At 34.5% G+C, this 24137-nt stretch overlaps 5 protein-coding genes across 13 annotated transcripts; 1 reads left to right on the plus strand and 4 right to left on the minus strand.

The window, feature by feature from the left end:
• Positions 1–137: 137 nt before the first annotated feature.
• LOC107267487 lies at positions 138–4377 on the minus strand. Its single transcript, XM_025084794.1, has 5 exons — positions 4081–4377; positions 3681–3950; positions 1755–1967; positions 1165–1329; positions 138–843 (listed from the first exon to the last, which is right to left on the minus strand). The coding sequence occupies exons 1-4, from the start codon at positions 4231–4233 to the stop codon at positions 1165–1167; spliced, it is 801 nt and encodes a 266-aa protein (XP_024940562.1). The 5' UTR covers positions 4234–4377; the 3' UTR covers positions 138–843.
• Positions 4378–4531: 154 nt separating this feature from the next.
• On the minus strand, positions 4532–6222 carry LOC107267447. The gene has a single exon (XM_015739187.2). It carries the CDS (start codon positions 5704–5706, stop codon positions 4816–4818), a length of 891 nt encoding a protein of 296 aa, XP_015594673.2. The 5' UTR covers positions 5707–6222; the 3' UTR covers positions 4532–4815.
• A 954-nt stretch (positions 6223–7176) lies between these two features.
• LOC107267480 (translocator protein-like) lies at positions 7177–9746 on the plus strand. Its single transcript, XM_025084763.1, has 3 exons — positions 7177–7405; positions 7769–7981; positions 8578–9746. The coding sequence occupies exons 1-3, from the start codon at positions 7262–7264 to the stop codon at positions 8740–8742; spliced, it is 522 nt and encodes a 173-aa protein (XP_024940531.1). The 5' UTR covers positions 7177–7261; the 3' UTR covers positions 8743–9746.
• Positions 9747–12300: 2554 nt separating this feature from the next.
• On the minus strand, positions 12301–18044 carry LOC107267478 (major facilitator superfamily domain-containing protein 12). 8 transcript variants are annotated; one of them, XM_025084758.1, is made up of 8 exons: positions 17508–17547; positions 16342–16507; positions 15456–15675; positions 14972–15254; positions 14775–14889; positions 14296–14667; positions 13947–14200; positions 12301–13562 (listed from the first exon to the last, which is right to left on the minus strand). In XM_025084758.1, exons 2-8 carry the CDS (start codon positions 16399–16401, stop codon positions 13442–13444), a joined length of 1425 nt encoding a protein of 474 aa, XP_024940526.1. In that variant the 5' UTR covers positions 16402–16507; positions 17508–17547; the 3' UTR covers positions 12301–13441. The 8 variants fall into 8 exon arrangements, with proteins under 8 accessions (XP_024940526.1, XP_024940524.1, XP_024940525.1 ...); XM_025084756.1 differs by having other exon boundaries at positions 16342–17313; XM_025084757.1 differs by lacking the exon at positions 17508–17547 and adding an exon at positions 16984–17404.
• Positions 18045–19414: 1370 nt separating this feature from the next.
• LOC107267479 (maspardin) lies at positions 19415–22746 on the minus strand. 2 transcript variants are annotated; one of them, XM_015739260.2, is made up of 8 exons: positions 22611–22746; positions 22372–22500; positions 22067–22201; positions 21686–21791; positions 21492–21612; positions 21300–21408; positions 20535–20783; positions 19415–20373 (listed from the first exon to the last, which is right to left on the minus strand). In XM_015739260.2, the coding sequence occupies exons 2-8, from the start codon at positions 22468–22470 to the stop codon at positions 20314–20316; spliced, it is 879 nt and encodes a 292-aa protein (XP_015594746.1). In that variant the 5' UTR covers positions 22471–22500; positions 22611–22746; the 3' UTR covers positions 19415–20313. The 2 variants fall into 2 exon arrangements, with proteins under 2 accessions (XP_015594746.1, XP_015594748.1); XM_015739262.2 differs by having other exon boundaries at positions 22372–22497; positions 22611–22731.
• Between the last annotated feature and the right edge of the window lie 1391 nt (positions 22747–24137).

Raw genomic sequence — 24137 nt, forward strand, 5'->3', positions numbered from 1 at the left:
CTTATAAAAAGAGATCATAACGAGGAGTACGAGGAAAATAAGTTCACCTATAAAACGATAACAGTTCACTTGAATTTTGTATAATAATTTTGTATAATTTATTCGATTAACGTAAATAATTCCTATCATTTTACAAATTTGTTTAATTATTGCATTAATTAATGTACCTATTTATTCATTTGTGACACCTCGTTTGATTATATTTGTCTTTCCTTTACCCTTACATTCATAAATTTGTAACATCATTAACATTAACACAAGTTCCCCGTGCGTACATAATTTTACAATTAAGATAAACTATATATATTTTTCTTTCTACATTAACTATTATTGATACGCCCGTTTATGAATAAATTGTGAATAACTTATGACAAGTGTATTTATCATTCTATAGTGTATTTACAGTATCTTCTCCATCAACAGCATCGAATTGTTTCTTATATTATTTGTTAAATATATGTATATGCGTAGGGTGAAACACAGCCGTAAGGAAATTGCGTTTCGTGCTTTTCCCCCCCGGGGGGAGGGGGGGATCTCAGGATCTGCCATGGACTGTAAATGAAAACGCAGAATAGTGTTCACGTTTATTTTGCTGTTTGCGCTTGCTCTTGTAATCCTGTGGATGTCGCGTTGATTCCATCCATTCTTTTCTCTCACACTCGGACTCGAACTCTTTACACGCTTGCTTTTATATAGGAAACTTTCTATTAAGAGCTTCATACAATTCGTTCTTTACTTAGTGACATAGTATTTGATCAAACAATTACAAAACATCTTCAAAGCGGATAAATAATAATTTTTTTCTGCAGCGAGCTCGATCGGTTAATCCTCGGCTTATAATTGCTATAAATCGATATGAATTGCATTATTATGATGAAATTGGAGACAAGATTATTTCTACATACAATTATACTATTTAACCCTTTGCAAACGGGACTTTCAACCGCACGGCGGTTTGATATAAGATTTGTTAGATAAGAAAATAGTATTTTTTTTCCGATCAAAAGGGTCATACTAGTGCAGAGCAGATTGTTACGTGCCTGCACTGGTTTTACGAAATTTCGGGCGATTATATGTCACCACGCGTTCAGAACGATAAAAAGGCTTGGGCAACTGTTCGCAGAGACCAGTTCACAGAAGGTTAACGGACGTATTTGAAAATACCTATGTTAAACGATACTCGATGTACAACTGGATGTTTAAGGCAAGAACAACTCCATGCCAAATGAGATATGGTGACGTAAGAAGAAGGCTTTTCTTTTGGACTTTGCCAAAAAGTATCAGAGTCACCAGAGCAGCTAACCATTGCACGCTGGATGCTGCGAGTCCCTAAATACAAGAAAGGGAATATTTAAAAATTTAAAAAATTCAGTTGTATAGGGGAAAATAAAATGTGTATTTAATAAATTAGACAATTGTTTAATTGCAAGATGGACATAGTAGATTTCCTTTTTTTATTTGTTCAGTTCGACTTTGTGCCGTCTCGAGAATACATGCTAGATAAATTACTGACTGTTTGCAAGAATACTGATCAGACATTTTTATCGGGCCAATCGGTCACTTTCATTGTAGTTTTAATATTTGCTATGCTACGAGACACGTTTAATTCTTTCGTATTCTTTAATCGCTCTGTATAATAATGTGAAAGTTTAGATAAAAAAATTTCGAATTGAAAATGAAAAAGGGAAAGAAATGATGTATTTATGAACTAAACTTTTTTTTTTAATAGGAACTGATTGTTTTATTTTTCTTACCAACACAAGTGATCGCTGCCTGTAAAAAAGTATGAACCACGCATAACTGGCAAGCAATTGAACTGCGTTGAACAATTGTGGCAAAACTAAACCACAAAATCCACTTCCAACCTTCCAGATAAGATACGAGGCTGCTCCTATGAGAACGTACGAGCCCGAGAATAATGGGTATGTTATTTCCATTGTTGGATACCATCCGGGTTCTAAAATAGACTGGAAATATTAAAAATAAAAATGTGGAGATAAATTTTGATTTTTTCTTTTTTTTTTAATGCTTTTATGCAATTGAAAAAATGGCCAATACTCGGAAGACTAAATTTCTGAGAAGAAAAAAAATTACTAAATTTGTGGGAGAAATAAAAATGAGATGCTTTCAGCTGTCAACAAAGGTTAAATCCTGCACTTTACACGTATCTGAAGCACTTTGTTTTTAAAGTTTCGAAAAGTTATCACTAACGTTCACAATGTAGAAGTAAAATATTGCGAATAAAAAAGAAAGTCCAAAAAGTAATGTAAGGATCAGTCATACTATTTCCGACATGTTCATAAATTATCTTTACGCACATTCAAGTACCACCGTTCCTCCAAGTACCAAATGATGACCCATCCGATGATTGTAGGACACAAGATGGAGAACAGCAATCCAAAAAATTCAATGATTTGTTCTTTGGGTGGCGGTTTATTTCCATCCCCTGTGTTAGCCGACATTTTTCTCAAAAATGAAATTCCAACGAATGGAAAAAGTTTGACGGTCTCTTCACGGCTTATCGCAACAGTATGAACCCGGTGTAGTTTCCGCGCAAATATATCACTGGCTTATCTCCTTAAAATTTTCAATGAGCGATTTTGCCCGATAACATCGTTACTCCATGTATCAACGCTGATAAATAATTTTCAAACGATAAAAAGATAACGAAACATTTCGATCACGGCGATCAATTCTCGACAATGACGTCATTGCTTTTATGCCATTTTAACACCTAATTGAATATTTCTATTTTCATTTTTTCTCTTCATTGCATTTCTTTCAAATCAATCTCAAGCACACACATACTTGTTCGTGTACCCATACACAGGACGAGATACATTTTTTTTTTCTTTTTTTTTATATACATAACAGCACATGGTAATTTTCTTTACTTTCTCCTTCTTATATTACCATTTTGCAAAATAATTTTATTAAATATTATTTTATGATATTGCCAAATATGTGCAGTATCAGTTTTTCTCTGTAAAAAAAATAATCAAAATATCGTTATATTCTGAAAGATTTTATAGTCAATGTATTCATTAGTGAATTTGAGAATAAGCAATTCTTTCTATCAGTTCCTTACTTACTGCTAGTATAATTTACAATGCTCACATTTTCCTACATTCGTATTAATTGTTTGCGTTATTCTGCATTGTTGAAAAATTTAATTTTCTAGTACATCGCACGTAGAATGGACACGTATGAACCAGCTGTTTTGAGAATCTATAATGTTAAAAATATCAATTGGATCTCAGAAAGAGCTTGAACTATACAGGGTGTCCAAAAATTATGAGACATACGAAAGTTTTTCCATTGACTTATATCGATTTACCACAAATTACCTTTGGCAAAGAATCATTGGCAATGGGAAATTTTGTTAAGAGAATCGATGCCGTAAATGTACTTCGTTTTGCTCGAAGTTGCAATTTCGAATGAATTCGCAATTTCGTGCATTCGCTATGAAAAACCTTTATTTGTGTTTTTAAGTTCAAGAATTTCTAGGGCATTCGTAAAACTCCATTGTTTTGTCACGAATTTAATTTAATTTTTGAAATTCCAATCTAGCTATAATTCATCAATTATTCAGAACTGTGATTAACGTGCACAAAACGAATGCACAAAATATTTACGTTTTCCATTTGCTCCTTATCAATAAAAAGATTGTCAGTACTCACGTTCATAAACATTGAATAATCCATCGTGTATAAATTAGCAGCTGTAATGCCCAGCTGTCTTTGTGACCTCATCATAACAATAATAAAATCATTACCAACATGCGACGTCAACATATCATCCCAATTGGACATATAAATGCCAGTGCTGATGGCTATACTTTGATCACGTAATTTCTGACCACTGTAGCAATAGAGGAAAACAAACAAGGATTGGGAGATCATGTAGCTGATCATCAATGAAAACTGAAGGAAGTCGGATTTTTGAAGAGACTAAAAAACCAAAATCAACAGAACAAATGATATTTTTAAAGAAACAAGGTCCACAAATTTTGTAACATCTTAAATGGAAATGTTCAATATCAATCAATGATTAATCGAATCAACAAATTTGTCAACTGACCTGTACAAAATTGAATCCGATCAAGGCAATTAAAATTGAGCTGATCATCAATTGGAGAAATATAATCATCGTGAACGTATTCTCAACAAGTTTGGCCAATCTGTAGGTGCGCACAAACAATAGATTCTCAAGAAATGTATTATTTTCACACATGTCGGTTGAACCCAGTGGGGGCCCAGTCGTAGAGACTGTATCAGTCGAGGACACTCTTACGGAAATACAGCGTGTGTAACATAGAAACAAAAATATAATTTCTTATGGAATCCACGACTGGTACAGTGGCGCCCTCTGTCATGGGCACTTAGCTCAAGTTTAATCGTCCAATGATGGTGCGAGGTCTGACAGACCCAATATGTATCATTTTGTATAGCACGAAAACAGTGCTACCACTAGAGGGTGAAACACATAAAACAGTAGAACCAGTAGTAGATACTATGTCAGTCCTCGAAATAAGAAATCATATTTTCTTTCTTGCACACACTGTACGTCCATAAGGCTGTGTAGCTCATTGGCGCAATCTACTTATTGAAGGAGACAGCCATAAAAAAAGGAAACAAGGTATGCACATCTGATAAAGTGGTATCAGACTGGGCCCCACTAGCTTATAAGTTTAACCATCCAGTGGTGGTGCGAAGTCTGACAGGCCAAATAGGTTAACATGTCATATGGCAAGAAAAAAAGTGCCTCCACTAAAGTACATATAAAAAATAATAATACAAATGACCGATTGATGTCTCACTTGATAAGATGCAAGTGGCGTTTGACAAGTTCTTGTACTTGATAATTAATAAGTTTCTTATCGTTCCCAGTAATTTTGAACAAATCCCGCCAAGCGTTAGCAAGCACCTCTAATTGGCCGCAAAGATGAAGTAGCGTCACAGTAATTGAGCTATCAGTCGCGTAATTGGCAGTGAGACAAAAATTGCCACCGATTATTTGCATCCATGACAAAACCTCGAAAAATGGCGTCTCCTTCATCAAATCGGTACCGTACGACGACGGATACGGAAAATAACGTTCTGCTATATTTGTTCTTCTTTCAACGATCAGATAGTATATAGGTTCAGCAAAAAAAAATGCAGCTGTCGCGTACATCATTATTGTCAAGCCAATGCATAGATATCGGCCCGATTTTGCATATGCTCTCATGATTTTGCGTTTTTCAAAAATTTCCGAATCGTTCTGGAAATTGATAAAAATATATAAGTATATATTCGAAAAAATGCAATTTCTTAAAAATAAAAATTGATAAAACATAATAGTTACTTTGCATACCTCATTTTTTTTATTCAACGATACCTCGTGCCAATCGGTATACAATTGCAAATACAAAGTACGAAATTTGTCCAGCTGCATACGACCGACGATGCTTTTCAGTTGCATAAATGGTATAACGAGACTGTACGTTAAATTGTCAATGAGTTCATCACGATTGCCCAAGACTTCGTACAAGGCAGTAAATTGCGATAAATAAATGTTTGCTGATAATATATATAGCAAGATGGACATAATTTTGGAAAAGAGACGCGGTGGATTTTGGATTTCGTGATAGGGCCAAAGTCCGCAAAAAATTAAGGCCCAGCGATTGGCGTTTATAGCATAATCAATGTCCTCATTTCTTTCCATGATTCATACGTATGGAGAAGATGGATGGGTAAGATACTGAAATATAAATTATTCAATAATAAAAGATAAGATAATATAGATTACTCCGAATCACACGTATAAAAAAATTATAAGAAAGCGGACGTTTGTTAAAAATTTTGAAAATACCAAAAAATACAAAACGAATGATTATCGCTTATTTTTAATTTTCAATATTCGAATTTTTTATTTCTTTATTTTTACCAATCACCTCGTAACTATTGCAGGTACCCTTTCGGACTAAGGGATTTTGCGTATCTCTACTAAGGGGTTCAATGTAAGGTAGAGAGTACGTAAGGGTCTTGCGCAATGGTTTCATGAAAATTTCCGCTCATCATTCATTAAATAGTTTACCCGACACTTTCATGGGGCGTAATTATCCAGGGAAAATTGTCAGAGTTAATTATAAGTGCCATGTAGAGCTAGCTATTTTCCTCGGAAGCAACTTAAAAGTAGTGTCTACTTCTTGTGTCTATTTTATATTTATACTAAATTACTTAAGCTCAATTTTTTATATCAATTACTTTGTAGGTGTAATGTAATTTATAATTGAAATACAGAATTCCACCTAAATATTAGTTGACTCAATTTGAACGTGATCTAATTCCAAAAGCATCTCGGATGAATAACCGATTGGAGTGATAAAATAGTTCATCGTACCAAAATTAATGGCCGATATACAGAAGCGTTCAGTTTTTTCAATAAAAAAAAAATTTCTTTTTATCCGCTATAATCCACTATTGTATAATAAATGACTGACATAACCAGACGTGTAATTTTGAGCTATTGAAAATATTTGACTTCTTAGTTTTAAATTTGATTCCTTGCCATTGTATTGTAGATAACGATATCTCTTTTCAAAGAAGACAATGATATTTTATTCCTTTGCTTGCTCTGCCTTCCAGTTCACTAAAACTCGTTTTTTTTTTTTAAACGCGGTTCAATGTATAAACCCCGTTTATCTTTGCAAGTAGCGGATTGGCTGATACGATAGTTGAACTGAGTTTATGCATTGAACCGCGTCGAAGAAAAGACGCGTAAATCAATGCTTTGCAATTATTCAGTAAAGATATTTTGCAATATGATAATATAAGAAAAACGAAAGAAAGGAAAATTATCATGTACTACTAAGAAAGATACAAAAAGAAAAAAGATAGTGTCTCATCTCGTGTATGGGTAGACGAATAAGTATAGAGGTGTGCTTGAAATTGATTTGAAAGAAATGCAATAAAAAGACGAGATGAAAATAGGAATATTCAATTAAGTGTTAAGATGGCGTAAAAGCAACATCGTTATTGTTGAGAATTGATCGCCGTGATCAACTTGCGGTTATCTTTTTATCGCTTGAAAATTATTTATCAGCGTTGATGCATGGAGTAACGGTGTTATCGGGCAAAATGACGCGCTGAAAATTTTGAGAAAGAGATAAGCCAGCGATATATTCGCGCGGAAACTACACCGGGTTCATACTGTTACGATAAGCCGTGAAGAAACCTACAAACTTTTTCGTTTGGTTTGAATATCGTTTTTGAGAAAAATGTCGGCTAATAAAGGGGGTGGAAATAGACCGCCACCCAAAGAACCAATCATTGGATTTTTTGGATTGCTGTTTTCCATTTTGTGTCCTACGATCATCGGATGGGTCATCATTGGGTGCTACGTTCACTGGTCGTATATTGAAGTGCGTACTGATAATTAGTGAACGAGTTGAAAATTTCATGTTTCGTGGTTTATTAGATTATTTGGATAACTTAGTTTCAAAATAGATAAAATAATCAGTGGTTATGCTTTGAAGAAAAAAGTTGAATAATTTTTTTTTTTTTTTTTTTTTCAATATTTTGCTTCGACACTGTACATATTAGTGGTAACTTTCCAAAAACTTAAGAAACAAAGTGCGTCAGTCACGTGTAAATAATTACGATGAGAATTTTATTGGTAGATAAAGCATCTCATTTTTATTTCTTCTATAATAAAATTCCCACAAATTTAAGTTTTCGAGTATAAAAAACATTAATTTATTTATCCGTAAAAAATATATTTCCAGTATCTCGGACGACCCGTATGGTTTCCAAAAGAAAACTTATCAAAACCATTCTACTCGCTCTCGTACATCCTCATAGGCGCAGCCTCGTATCTCGTCTGGAAGGTTGGAAACGGATTTTGTAATTTAATTTTGCCTCAATCATTCAACGTAATTCAGTTGGCCGCCAGTTATGCGTGGTTCATACTTTTCTTCGAAACGGAGTCACGCGAGTTGGTAAGAGAAATCAAATGAATTCCTATTAACAAAAAAAAGTTTAATTAATAAAGACACAACTTCTATTCCTTTTTTCATTTTCACTTCGAATCTTTTTCTCAAACTTTTACATTTTCTTGTAACATAAATTTTTCATCACTCTCTGGCTCACAATAGAAGTCGATCAATTAAATAAAGGTGATTAAGGCCCCTTTTGTTTTAACGCGGTTCGACCCACAACATCCGTTTATCTTCAATATGCAAGTGTCTGATTGGCTAATAACCTAGTTAAGCCGAGTTTATGCATTGAGGTTTTAGTGATTACAGAAAACAAACGAATTAAACATGTCTCGTGGCATCGCAAATATTAAAACTTCAATCAAAGAGACCGAATGTCTGAATGTCTGATCAGTATTTTTGCAAATAATTAGTATTTCATCTAGCATTTGTTCTCGAGACGGCACGAAGCCGCACTGAACAGATAAAAAAAAAAGAAATCTCTACTCTGTCTATCTTGCAATTAAATAATTGTCTAATTTATTAAATACACATTTTATTTTCCTCTTGACACCTGAAATTTGTTAAATTTTTTTATATATTTCCTTCTTTGTATTTAGGGACTAGCAGCATCCTGCGTGCAATGGGTAGCTGCTCTGATGACTCTGATACTTTTTGGCAAAGTCCAAAAGAAAAGCCTTCTTCTTACGTTACCTTATCTCATTTGGCATGGATTTGTTCTTGCTTTAAACATCCAGTTGTATATCGAGTTTAATTCAACATAGATATTTCCAGATACTTCCGTTAACCTTTTGTGAACTGGTGTCTGCGAACAGGTGCTCGATCCTTTTTACGAAATTTCGTAAAACCCGTGCAGGCACGTAACAATCTGCCCTGCACTGGGTATCAGTATGGCCCTTTCTTTCAAAAAAAAAAAAAAAAACGACTATTTTCTTATTTAACAAATCTTATGTCAAACCACGTGGTAAGATGGACCGCCGTGCGTCAGAAAGTCCCGTTTGCAAAGGGTTAACTAGTATAAGTATACGCATAAATAATCTTGTCTCCAATTCTATCATAATAATGCAATCCATATTGTTTTATAGGAATTGTAAGTCTATGGATAACCGATTGAGTTCGCTGCAGAAGAAAATATTGTTATTTATTCGTCTTAAATGTTCTATTTTACGAAATACCATGTCACTAGAAGTATAATTTGTATGAAACTTTTGGTAGAAATTTTCCTGTGTAAGTTCAGGGCCTGGCCAGGACCCCAATGGTTCAGTTCGAGTCTTGTAAGGACCTCGACAGGCCCTTGATTTTCATAATAAAATTTCTACTAGAAATATTCTAAGAGAATTAGTACAAGTAATAATTCAAAAAACAAGATACAGTCATGCCTCTTAATAGTTAACGAACTCTGGACTTAAAATCTGTGAAATCAAAAATATTTCTTCCATTTTTTAAAATTACCGCTGCGAGTAAGAATTAAGTGACGAATCGACGAGTTTTTTCGTTGCCGACAACAGCAAATTGCTTTTCGCCAATTGGTCACTGAATTGAAAATGAGACTAAAGAAATGAATAAACTTTTTCCCTATTCAGAGATTTATTGATAGATCTGTTCGCTATTGAGATGTCAAATCGTAGTGGTGCACTATTATATACATCATGAGAAAAATAGATATGATGTTTGTGCCATGATATACACTCTATTATACACTATTGAGATGCCTGAAGATGTAAGGTATTTGAAAGTTTTTGAATTACAACAAAAAATGTCAGTCGTACTAGATCTATAATCTCTTATCATATTGAAGTTTATAAATTCGTGGGTTTAGAAAAAAATAAATAAATTTTCTTATGGGATGGTAATAATAACAGAGAAAAGCCAATAGGATAATTTTGCCTTCATTGTTTAATCACAACTCTCAAACAATCTATTACGAACCAGATAATACTAAAAAAAGTCTAAACGAATAATTATGAACGTCAATATACCTGAAAGCACCAATTATCCATAGGTGGCAATTAGCTAAGCAGTTTTCATGTCAAACTGCTAATTAGCACTAGAAAATTATAATCCTCCAGCAAATATGATCCTTTTACACAACGTATGAAATAAGTATACTCTTAACTTCTGATATGAGACGTGTCCATAGGAATCCGCCGGAAAATTTCCGTTTGGCAAAAAAATCATTGACAATTAGAAATGCCTCTACGGATTACCTTTTCCAGATATCTTTTTAAACGGTGGACGTTATCGCCAAGATAATAATAGTGACAAAATCGATATTGATAAGGGTGGCTTAGCGATGAGACGAATAACAAGAATTCATTAAAAATTACAACCTTAAAAATCATACTTATACTCTCATTTATAATTCACAAATTAATCCGCAATGATAAAACGGCGAGTGCTAATAAAATCACTAACCTAATCGATAATTAATTAATCATGGAGATTTCAGATCTCGGCGGCCAATTGTTTTCGAGTTGATAAAAACGAAAAGACAACTATAAGTGCCATATTTATACAGGGAAACAACATTCGCGTCCTCTGACTCAAGATGGGAGATTTTTATTAGAATTTTTGGCTCTACGAATAAGAAAAATAATTTTTCTTTCATCAGTCTATAAAAAAAGTACAGTCCTTCTGTAAAAATGATAATTAATTATGTAACGATAAGTGGGTTGCTTTTACCTCTTAACCGGAAGTGAGCGCGTCGACTGTCTGGGACACTCTAATTCAATGCTTTTCAAAAGGACATAATTGCACGATCATTCTTTGGTTAAGTCGGATATTCATATTTATAGACGCCAGCTCAAACACAGGTTATTAATTGATGAAAAATGAGGAATTTCTTTCCGCCACCGTCATGGACAATCGACTAATCGAAGTACTGTGTTCGAATACCGGCGTCCGTATGAATATCCAGCTTTAATGTTATTGATTCGGCGATAGTAATAAATAGAGCAGTCATCATAGGAAAAAAAGATTATTATAATATATTGACAATTATTGGAGTCAGAGAAAAAATTTTACGACAAAAGTTAGACGGTACGGTGGGGGTCGATGATAAAGAGATAACGGTTTTATCACGTGGTGGAGGCGTATTGGAGATACGAAGGTTATCTTAATTTATTTAACAGATCGATTTGTTTTTCTTCACGTAATAAGATAGTTGCTGCTGAGACAGGTGTAACAACCTATGACTCAAAGTTACTTACTGAAGGTAACCAACAAGTCAGAATTTTAAGAAATCAAAGGAGAGACATTTGAGGTATACCGTACCTGAAAAAACAACAATAATACCTGCAGCCTCCAGCACCTTGACTCTTATAGATTTGTTTGCTCGGTATGTAGAAATATCAATTACTCAGATATATATACGATTATCTTTATCGTTGCAGTATCATTATCTATTTATCTTTTATCTCATTTAGATATCCTAAAACAACGACAACCGAAAGGAGCAAAGATATGATGATCGAAATGCAGAATTTCTCAATGTCAAATATAAATAAGCAAATGAGCAGCAACAAGGGCAAGCTGGATAGCATGCTAGGCAAGTTAACGAAGAGGAATAATTGTCCAACCGATGAGCCGCGGATTGGCAAGGAAAAGAAATCCATAAAACTGTATGAACTTATATAAGATCTGAGTGAACACAGTAAAAAGAGCACGATAATACAAATGTAACTGTGATACCTACCTTGGCACCGATCGGCATTCCGAATTCGTTATAAACTTCCTAGAAGTCATTCTTCATAACCATGACCTCCATACCATCTTCGAGGGGGTCGGAATCCTCTTTGAATTTATCTCTGTCGTCCTTTCACTCGCACGAAGATTCTTTGTCTGACATGATCGCTCAGGCGAGCAGCGGGATCGTGATTGGAAGAAGCAACAGCAGCAACGACAGCAGTAACAGTAGCAACAATAATAGCAGTATCTTCGGCTTACGAGAGTCTCGCTTTATGTGAATTACTGAATCTTCCAACTTTCACAGCAAGCACATCGTCCTGAAGGAAGACGACAAGCGCGTCTACTAGTTTCAGAGAAGGAGGTGGAGATAAGCTGGACTTGAAAAAGAGAAAGGAGGCTGAAAAGAATATAAATACATAAGAATATATAATATATAACAATAAAACTGAAGGCTAATATAATACTTCTCACGTAAATATGACTAAATCAATCATCTAAAATATTGTATTGCTATACATACTATAAATATCATATTTATGCAGTGAAGTTTATTTCTTGTCATCGTGTCAATCTGCATAACTGCCATGGAATGGATGAAAGTTCCAAAAAATTGCACTCTCGTGTAAATCCCACAGCATGGATTGAATAACTCGAATTTATTAATTAAATGATATAAATATCAATTTAGGCTACCTTATTCGTTTATTTACCTTGTTTTGATGCTGCTATACGAACAAATGTAATTTTAAAATAATCTTATGAGAAACAAGCGCAAAAAACGTTTCAATCTTATATGAATTAAATTGTTTTAAATTGAGAGATTTAAAAAATATTTATTATGGTCAGTGTAATCTAGGATAATAATTTTTCACTATAAAATGCAATTCAAAGACGTAATTGGCACCATTCATAAATACAGATTAAAACGAGAAGATTTACGATTCTCGCACTTCGTCCGCAAGATCTCGGCAAGAGAGACTATGTTATTATTATTAATATTGTATCATTCAGATTATTCGCATATTCATCGCAGACCAGAATGTCGCAAATATCGGCCAGTTTCTCTTATGTAATGTGAAACCTCCAGCTATATAGTGAATAAACGTCAACTTGTATGTAATTGATACTCATCCGGCTTAGTGTGGCTTCTTTAGTTCGTTGACTTCGTTGTTAATATATGTCTAGAGAAATTTACGCATATAATATATATTGTCACGATTCCAGTGAATTGGTTAACAAATAATGGCTTCCGCGTTTTAGATAATAATTTTTTTTTTAAATTAAAGGCTCAACGTAAAGCAACTATAAACTCTCGTTCTACTTTTTTGTGAGGAATAACGTCTTAGTTGTATCATAATTTGTAGACCTGTCTGTATTCACTTCGATATGTGCAAAGGTACTAATTACCTCTTCGCTCTAATTATATAACGAGTAGTTGATATCCTATTTGTTATCCTAATCTTTTAATTCTTTCAGCAGACACAATTCTTGTTTTCAAACGTACAGGGCAAATGGTCTCTTGATTGTTTACATTGAACGTGTCTCTGTAAAAGATAATCCATTTTGAGCGTGAAATATAGATATATAGAAAATGTCAGGTAAGGGTATTCTGCAAAAAAAATAATTTTTTCAGCTTCATATGAAGAATATATGTCAATGAAATTGAGGTACAATATAAAATACTACTTTGCCTATTGCAGTTTTTTCAAATCGTCCTGTAGACACTGTCCCTAAAGGGAATAGTTGTGCTTAATTTATGGGTTAATGAACGTTCAATCAATTTAGACAACGTGCCACGGACATCAAGGTCAGTAACCCCAAAATCATGGAGGACGCACACACCACTGCCAGGGTGTTTCTGTTGTAATTTGGGCACAGTTCTTTTTCCAAGCATCTCCTGAAACAATAAGTTTTTCCATAATACAGTGACAACGGTACATCAAAATTATTGATAGCAGATAATTAAAGATGCGCCATACAAAAGTCATAGGGATGACAGATTTGTTAACAAAGGTATAAACAGATTTTGAAATTCAAAAAGTGCCGTTATGCTCCAATTGATGATTGACAGATTACTCAGTGACAATCTATTATGTGATAATTAAATAATTATGGAAATTAATAAATTCGCTCTATCCGATTGTGGAATAAGAATTGTTTAAATGCAATTCTCCAATCGAATAAACGACTTAAACGGATAAATGGAGTTTGCAAAGATAATAATATTGTTTAAAAAAATTTTCCAAAAATCTTTTGTTTTATCAATCTGCGTGACACGTACATTCTCTCTATGAGAATGACAACCAGTCCAGTAACAATTTTATCCAAAAACGTCACAATGGAGTAAACCAAAGCACTGCTCTCGGTCCTGGGCCCAATTAATTCAGCAGTAACGCTCAAAGCGGTAACCATAGTTATAGAACTTCCGGCACCGATTAAGATGGCCGTTCCATAGATAGCGGGTTGACTACTTCCAGCATACTCCGTGACAATAGCCGACAAAATACCGATGAGAGCACCGAGAAGATAGCAACCCTAATTGAAAAGAAAAAAAGAAATGGCAATACCCCTAGATTAATTTCAAAGCCAATGAGACGTTGTTATAGGCTAAAAATAAAAATCCTACTAACTTTGGTTCCACATGGTTCGGTAATATATTTTAATAATATCGCAGCAGCAAACGAAGACAAGTACGAGGTCAATGGAATAGTAGCCAATTCCTGTTTAAGACCAACATCGAGTTCCTCGATGTAAAGAGGTAAGTAGACTGTTGCAAGGGTGATGAAGAGTCTGCTGGCTACGTAGAGCAGAGCCACCCTCAGCAGGAGAGTCGTAGCGGACCACGTGAATCTTCTGCGAGTCACGTTTTCTATGAGTGTGTCAGGTTCTTGGTTCTTTGTACAGATGCCACCATTGAGTTGCTCGATATGACGTGTTTTCAGGAAGATATGAAACAGGACCGTAGCTACTACTCCCAGACCCGTGCATATCAGAACGATATTCTGCAAAGAAGAAAAAGCAATAACGAATAGAAACTCTTGGACGGAAAATAATCCGTGGCTAGACTGAGATATAGAATTTTGAAAAATTCAAAACAAAAAATGGGTACCCGAAATTTGCTAGCATCCTGCTGATTTAGCTTGACCGTCGGATCTTCACTGCTTGGCAAGACAATCCATGTGATGACAAATACGACGACAGCAGCGCCAACCTGTGCCGAATATCTATACAGATTAATAGAAGGGTATTGGCGGATAAATCAGGTATGACAATATTTTTGTTTCTTGTAATATATTTTTTGAGTACCTCATAGCCGTCAGATCAGCACGTTCGAGTGGAGAATTCGTCATGGCTGGAATCATGGATAGATGTGAAATCTGTACGGCTGCCCAACCAATCTGGAATATTGTGATACTTGCCACGTAAACGATCATGGCTGTGGTAACGGAAGTCTCAAGGAAGGTGCCGAATATTGCAGGAAAAGAGACGGTTACCATAACCGAGCCGATTATGTGCCATATTTTTTTCTTATTATACCGGTCTACGAGAATACCAAAGATTGGCGTGGACAAAGCGTCTACGACTTGACCTGGGAAAGAAAGAAATTTTTGATAAAAAATCAATGTACTGTAATGTGAAAAAATTGTCCATTGCTGATGGCTTTCTTGCCTAAGGTAATGTGTGGTAAATCGATAGAAATCAGTGGAAAACTATCGATTATCCTTGGCAAAAAAAACGATTGGCAATGGGAAACTTTACTATACTGGATAATGTAGAATGAAGGACTGACCCAAAAGTAACAGCGTTCCTGCAGTGATCGGTTCGAATAATGCTATTCTTTGCAGATAAAGAAGCGTATAAGAGAACCACATCGCTGCTGCCAAGTCATTGAAAATGTGTCCGAGGGAATATGACAATTTAATGGAAATTCGTAATCTCCCGTTGAGTAACGGCGTTGACTCGTTTTCGGCGGCCATCTTGAAGTTTGCCACCGATCGTCCATGCACCACCTTTTTAAGATCGATAACAGGTCTCTTGCATCGAATTCTATTAGGCGAAATCTTTGTGAGCGTCAAGCTCAAATATTTACTCTACACGTTTTTTTGCAAAAATCATTCTTATTGCCAGTTTGTTAAACGAACAAGTTCAGAATTGTCTTATACTTTCACTATACGCAATACACAAAAAGTCCGTTCAAATAAATATTCACAAGTCATAAACTATTTTTAATGGGATTTTTCACATTTCTTAAAAATAATTATTTCACATTCAATTCAACAACAATCATAAGTATTTTGTATTAAAAACAAATATTACATGTCCAAAGGCAAAAGGGCGTATAATCGTGGGATTTTGAGCAAGCATATGCCCATTTGCTTTTAGTTGCACGATTATTATATTGGCAAGTGAACAATGCCCAATTATAGCATTCATGATTCTATTAGTATCATACCATGTTGAACAATAAATAAAAATACCATTTTGTAACGTCACCTTAAGTGTCATTTAAATTATGCAGGATGTATCAATTAAATACGTTTATGAATAAAATATGCACATTATATCAGAATCATAATGACTGTAAAATATAACACTGATAACTATCATCAATCATCATAACAACTTGAAGTCTCCATAGAAATATTCAATAAAATTTGCTTCTAATTGGTACTTACAAACAATCCAAATAATTTTAATATATTGCAAAATATTATTTTCAGCATCATGAAATACATGAAAATATATTCATGCCATGTCCAATTTTTACTTCACTATAACGATCTTCCAGAAAGTTTCGGATAGGAAAATGTCTATCTGTCTGAATCTATTTAATTCCGAAATCTGTATCCGAACGAATGAGTTTTATTCCGAGCGAGTCCGTGAAAAATAGGAATCAAATTCGACTGAAAGTTTGAAAGATTCTTTTCGAATATTTTCCGATTTATTCGGACTGAATGCAAGGATTGACAAGGTTCGAAAGATTATTTCGGATTGGTGTCGGATTCATTTAGATTGAACTTGATGTTGTTTGACTTATTGAGAAGGATTGAAAGTTACTCCGGATGAGGTTTTCATTCATTTGGATTAGATGCACGGATTGAAATGAATTGAAAAGTTTTTCAGAATAAGTCTCGGGTTCGTTTGGATGCGACGTACGAATTAAAAAATATTAAAAAGTTTGTCACAATAGACCACAGATTCATGCGGTTTGTACGCACGAATTGAAAAGGATTGAAATAGTTTTTCCGGATGTGCTATGGATTCATTTGGATTGAACTTGGAGGTGAGACACAGAATGAAAATGATTCAAAACTTGCTTGGGTTTCCCTCGAATGATTTCGGATTGAGGCGGACACAGATTTCGGAATGGTTCGCAAAACTTCGAATTAGTCCGGATAGAATTCCTGACTGCAACTTTTACCACGGCGATCAAAAAGAATCACGTTCCAATGCAATACAAAAGTGTCGATCGAAATAAAACAATGATCCTCTTAATTATTATCATATAATAAAAAAAAAAATCTTCCAAATTGCAGTCCCCCGGATGACACGCTAATGTTCGATAACGGTTGCGCGATGAGATAATAATACACTTGTGTAAATCTGCTCTAATACCCGATAAGAAATCGTTACAGAAGGTCAAATATCTGAAAATAATATTAACGGCACAAATTATCGGGAATGCAGTTATGATATTTGATAAAATATCCGCACAGAAGCTCAAATATCCACAAATAACACTAACAGCACAAACAATCGTAAAAAATAAAATATATTCTACAAGCATGTTTATTGACTCGTCGTCTATATAGATATAATACTCTACATATAGTAAACTGACATCATATGACGCAGAGAGCCATGTTCTACGAGAGTCAGCGTGTTACTGAAACATTAGAAGAAACCTGAATAAGTTTCTCCGGTGTACGCACACCTTGAAGGTACGTGCGTAGCGTACATCCGTATATCGATATATGGATATATACGCACAGGATGACTCGACTCGTAATAGTGTCAAGTATTTACAAAGTATATTATACGCATATCACGTTTAATTAACCTTAAAATATTATTAAATAAGAATATTATTACACACGGTCATTCACGGCAAGCGCATCAGTTAAAGTTAAAAGCGCAATTGAAAATTCTGTTAATCGAGGTAGTGTGACTTTGTTAAACAAATGAAAGAATGTGAAATTCATGGTAAAAGCAATGTTACAACCTTAACTTTCATTTCTTTGATGACACCCTGCTCTGATTCATGAAATCACCCATTCAGGGCCAATTTCAGCTGGTGCGTTTACTGTGAATAACTCTGTATAATAATTGTAGGTGCTATCGTTGGTGAGCATTGTTAAGTAAAGATACAAAACTTGTATTGTCGTTTATTTGCACGTTCACCAGGTACCGGAAAGGTACGAAGGTTCCCGAGTTTCTGCGAAGTAATTCGAGATTCTCGTAGTGAAAAGATACCGACCAGTATGTAACTGACACCTGGCATGTACTTGTAAGGTCTCTTCTGTTCGTTAACCTTTTGGAGATATGCCTAGAGATATTTATGTATCACATTTTTAAGTCAGATTGACAGGATAGGTTCTTTGTACACGTAATACAATTGTTTTTTAATTGTCTCAGCGGAGGTTTATGCAATTTGTTTTATCTATGGAGTAGGATACTTATTTGCCTTGATATTTCTTCTTATTGGAGTAAAACCCAACTTTACATGGGCCAGCTCTGTGAGCAATAAATCTGCAAGAAAATTCTTTGCACAAATAACTGTACAAGAGAATTTTATAAGTTTTAAAGCAATAATTCTTACATGAATTATTCTGAATGGATAACTTTACAAGGTAGCTCTCAAAATATGATGATAACTCTATATTAATTTCAGGTTTGCAATCAAGGAACTTTACAATCTTTCGTCGCCAATTTTTCACGAAAAATAAAGGAAGTGACAAACATTTAGACTTCAAAGTGTTAACTTGAATATTAGTGAAAGCTAATCTCAATGTTCAAATTGAGATTCTAGTTGATTTCAGTAGCATTTTAGAGTACATAGAAAAAGACCATTGTCGTCTTGTTCTTTAGATCATAACAAATTTTTACAGTAATTTTCATTTCAATTGCCTTCTTAGAAATGGACAATAAATTAGATTCTGATTTTTAAGAAACATGTAATCTTATAATTTCGAGAAGTACTTGAAGTGTAGCATTTACCGTTTCTGTAAACTTCTGATGCAAGTTCCACTCAACCCAAACATCCTAAATTTATCTTCAAGATGCCTAACAGACAACTTTGATGCCTTAGATCTTTTTTAAATCATTTCAAAATCAATTTGGATTTTTATATTTGGGATATTATGTAACATTTTGTTCAGACTTTACACTTTTATTGATCAAGAATACGGCTGTTCGATGTTGCGTTTACCATTAACTACTGATTTCAACAAACATAGCTAACAGCATTGATTATTTCTTTCAAATCGTATACGAGATTAGATAATTCCGCTAAAATCCTGTATGCTATAAGCATTATAGTATTACAGTGCTCCAGAATACTTAAAAACGCAAAAACGTACGGATCACAATTTCAACGTTTATTTTAGCGGGCGTTGTAGAAAATAGAAGCCCAAGGAACTAATAGTTGTAATATTTCCATTGTCGTACACGTAAATCTCTACCTCTTATAACATAGGTTTTATGTCGTTTATCAAGGATCCAAGAACGTATCTGAGAACAAAACTCGTAAAAATTTTAAAATTATTTAATAGATACAGTATATACAATTTGTAAGAAATATGATAAAATAACATAAATGTATTTAAAAAACGCTATTTTGTTGATGAGTATATTCATATTAGTATAAGTGGTACAGTGTCCACCAGAGGACCCAGTGGCGGACTCTCTACTACTCGTGGACACCCGTATGGATGTACATACAATGTGTTTAAGAGAAACGAAAATATGTATGTCTTATGGAGTATTCACAGTCTCCACGACCGATCTCAAAATTAGTCGTTATGTAACGCCATATCTTATGGCGGTTTGTATATTTGATTACAATACTCATCATAGAGGCACGCAGGTTTTCTTTCGTTTCTTTTTTAATATGCAGTTCTTTTAATGTAAAATTATATATATATATGTATATATATTTTTATAGTACATATTGCATTCAGTAACAAAATGATTCTATATCTTAATGATACATGGAATACATATTTACAAATTGTTTAGCTTATATTTATTTCACGGTAATTCAATATTTTAAATCATTCTTTACAATCGCTCTCTTTCAGAGAGTCCAATAAAGTACAGGGCATCGTTGCCTTGCACTGGAATGCCAACTAGATTGCACATTTTCTATAGATTCTTCGATTGTGACTAATAGAGTATCGAGAATTCTGGCAAATTCTCTTAATATATCACATTCTTATTCTACACTATCAGATGAAAATGCTTATTTTTCATATGTTTTAATATCGAAACTGACTGTGTGGATTGTTTGGTCAAATTGGCTACTTAAATGTCAATAAAGGAGATGCTGATTACCAGGCCACCTCTTACAATTAAATCACGTGAAGGCATAAAGGTATTTACGTATTTTAATGAGCAACAAGTAGTCCAATAAAAAGGAAAAGAAACTGTTAAATTTTGATCTTTTCAGATGCTGCATACTCAGTGCCTTCGAATTGTCTGAGATGTATCTAAAAGAAATAATGAAAGCAGTTAACATATATATATATATATATATATATATATATGTTAGATCTTAGGCTGAATTTTCATATAAAATCTTTCAAGATATAGAACAATATTGCTTTATTTAATTTAACCTAACCTGAAATATCACAAATCAGTATCTTACCTGAAGGTGTAAATTAACTTCTGCTGAGCGACTTAGATACGGGAAGTTCCCACCACTTTTAAGATGTGCCAATTTAGCATTTGGGTAACATTTATACATCTCTTCTCGTACTCCATTTGAAAGAGCATACTCATCAAACACATCCATTATGGTGACAGGTAGGTGACAGATTTTTTGAGGTTCCACATAGCAGTTTACACAGTTCATCGTTAGCCTTGATGCTAATTCCGGTTGGGTCAGGCTTTCCAGCTTTCCAAGCACACAAAGACTCAGATTAGTACTTCTATGTCAAGGTATATTTAATTTCAAGATGAGTCAGTTATGGTATCATCTAAACTTAAACATAGTGGAACTATCGGGTCTATAATTTTCTATCGTAACTACTAACATAAGATTATGGTCCAAAATTCACTAGCAGCACTGTCACTATAATTACAATTTCAATTCAAACAACTAAATAAGAACAGAAAGCTGGGCACATTACTGGCAATAGATTTTGGAATGTATCCTTAGTTGTTTACATAAATACGTATAAGATACATTCTGCGCAATGGCAAATTTAGTATTGTATGAGAATTTGTTTGTGTCAGCACGCTACTATGAATCATTCATCAGATAGAAGGAATTATCAGGTAAATAACTAAGTGAAACTTTACTTGGTATTTACGATTTGCAATTTACATAAACATACGTTCATTCGATCTTTCTATTACATTTATTGAGTATATAACATATATCTTGGGAAACAATTGCTTGTTTACTTACTCTTTCTACCATAAAATCAATGGCATCTATTATCTCACCATCAACTTTATCACTACTGAAGTTACCCATAAGCATTCTCTTAAGTATCAAGGATGGTAGGATCCAGAATCTGTAGAAAAATACATTTATGATAAAAATGTCTTAAAAACAAGGGATATCTAATTAGATACTTTAAATCGCTCTTACACTTACACAGTAGCAGACTCATTGTAGCTGAACACAGAAGTATCAGTAAATGTGTTGCAAAGTATCAGAGAAACAACCCTAGGACAATGCGAATTAGATTCAGCAAACTTTTGTGCCAAGAAACCACCTGTGAATTAATCAAAGGTCAATTGAATTGAAAAACTAATTTATTTTGTTCATCAGGAATTTGTTTTAGTTACCAAGAGATGCACCAAAGATATGAACCTTATCCAACTCCATGTAATCTAACAATTTTCTAAAGCCATCACACCATTCCTTAACATTCCAATAGACTGGTGGCTCTGCCTGCAGAGGAAAAAATAAAAAATTAAGCAACTCAATAGCACTATTGATGAAGAATACATTTTTATCACAAATTATAGCATTTATTTAATTTCTGATAACAATGTCCTATTGCAGTCCCAGCATGTGGTGATCAGTAATTTTATATCAGTATACTTGACATTCTGATATAATTTTTGATATCTATCATTCAGCTACATGATCATTTAACTGATAAAAATATTCAATTTTAAAAGCTTGTTACAATAACCAATCAATACCTTATTAGTGATACTTACAGATATGACTCGATAACCTTTAGCAGCAAGGCCCAAAATTTGTCTGAAATATATATCAGCTGTCCCACTGACAGGTGGTAAACAAACCAATGGACACTTTACAGTTTTGGGACTAGAGTCATAAACCTTCCATCCCTGTGTGATATGAAACAGAAAAGGAAAACAACAATTAAATTTATTCTCATTAAACTGTATGTACATAAAACAATTGATAACTGCCGATTGTTGTTGTTCGCCAACAGTCAAAAGTTTATAAGTAAAGCCACAAGTTACAAGAGAAACAAGAGAAAATAAGATTATTTTACCTTTGTTCCATCGGCATCGACTACGATCTTGCGCAGAGGAACTGAACTCCGAAAACTTAGATATTCTTGAGATCGAGAAAGTTCACTAGTACACGGCATCTTTGTAATCCGGATTGTTTTGAGCCCCTGCTATATCACTGACACTGGTTAACCTTTCTCTCCTATCGTATATGTCCAGCTATCTCCTCAAAGAGGAGATGTCAGACACTTGTTCAAACGTCAATATATCATATGCTTACCCAAAGCTCCTCAGCTCGTCGACTTCTCTTCTCAGACTGCTATGGACTGTTATTCTGTACTACTCTACAAAGATCAGTAGGGAGATGCTCAACGCTACGGTGTAAGGCTATACCAAAAACATGGCGCTAAATCGTAGCGGCGAGTCCGGGAATAGAATTTTGTGATCATCGCCTCCGTTGATAATGCATATCCCGTCGTAGCCGAGCTGAACGTGATCACGAACGGGTAGCCTGGCGGGCAGAGATTCTCTACAACTTACAACCGATTCCCAGAGCAACCCTTAGAGACAGGCCGCTTATCAGATATTGCCTAAATCTTTTTTCTTTGTAATCTTAAATTCAAATGTACAGTGTAAGCTCGATAAGATTTACTAAGACAAAAGCCAGCACCGTATGCCTGCCTGCGTTAAGGAGTGCAGCGATGCGGTGCTAGCTTCCATCATTATTCACCAATAGTTCCAAGCGGAACTATGGTCCCGACATTGAGTACTAGAGAGAATTATTCCGGAACTGTTTGAAACACAACCTGAAAACAACACTGAAAGCCAGCTCCTTATGCATACCTGCACTGAAGCATATGGTGCGACTAGTATCCTTAATAGGTATTTTAACGATGTTACGTAGCAGAACTGTTGTTAACTGAAAACAACACTGAAAACCAGCTACTTATGCATACCTGCACTAAAGCATATGGAGCGACTAGTATCCTTAATAGGTATTTTACCGATGTTACGTACCAGAACTATTGTTAAAATCTACCAGGAACTATAAACCTCCTCGAGAACTATCGAAAAAGCCTATTGTTGAAACATTTTTAAGAGATTTTAAAAAAGTGCGGTGCTGGAGCTGACACCCGTGTAGCACCTCCATTTTTGTAATGTTAATATAATATGTATAAATATGTATTTTAATAGAGAGTCCACAGTGTTCTTCTCTCGTCGGTGCGCTATAAACCCGGAATTGGCAAAATCCAGAAGACTCGCGTGGACGAGGAAAAATTATTTAGTACGTAGCAGAATCTGCGGTAGATCACTCGGAAACAAGAATAGCTGGAAATATAGTCAGACACTACCGCGCAACATGGGAAGACTTTCTGAATGCATCACCAAAATCTCACACAAATATAAGTCAGATCTATGCTATACTTCCGGTATCAGCTGAGTATAGCAAATTTATGGCTTTCAGGAAGTTCTATGAGAGTTCTATAGTTCCTGATAGGTTTTAACAATAGTTCTGCTACGCAACATCGTTAAAATACGTACTTTCCAAAAATTGAGGTGGTAGTCGTGGTCGATTTTTATTAGGGCCAGTGGGACGTTAATTAAGGTCATAGCAGTCTCCTGAGCTTATCCCTATCCTTATCTGTGTTTTCCTTATCAATTATTATTGTTCCCATAAATTCACTTTATTACTTAACATTTATATAAAACACTTAGCGCAATACACTACACACAATTATTTTAGATGTATTTATACGCTGGTACATGGGTAAGTGTTGTGCCGTGATTTTTCGATTCACGGTCACAA

Source organism: Cephus cinctus, unplaced genomic scaffold, assembly GCF_000341935.2.
Source record: "Cephus cinctus unplaced genomic scaffold, Ccin1 Ccin1_scaffold0404, whole genome shotgun sequence".
Taxonomy (NCBI): Eukaryota; Metazoa; Arthropoda; class Insecta; order Hymenoptera; family Cephidae; genus Cephus; species Cephus cinctus.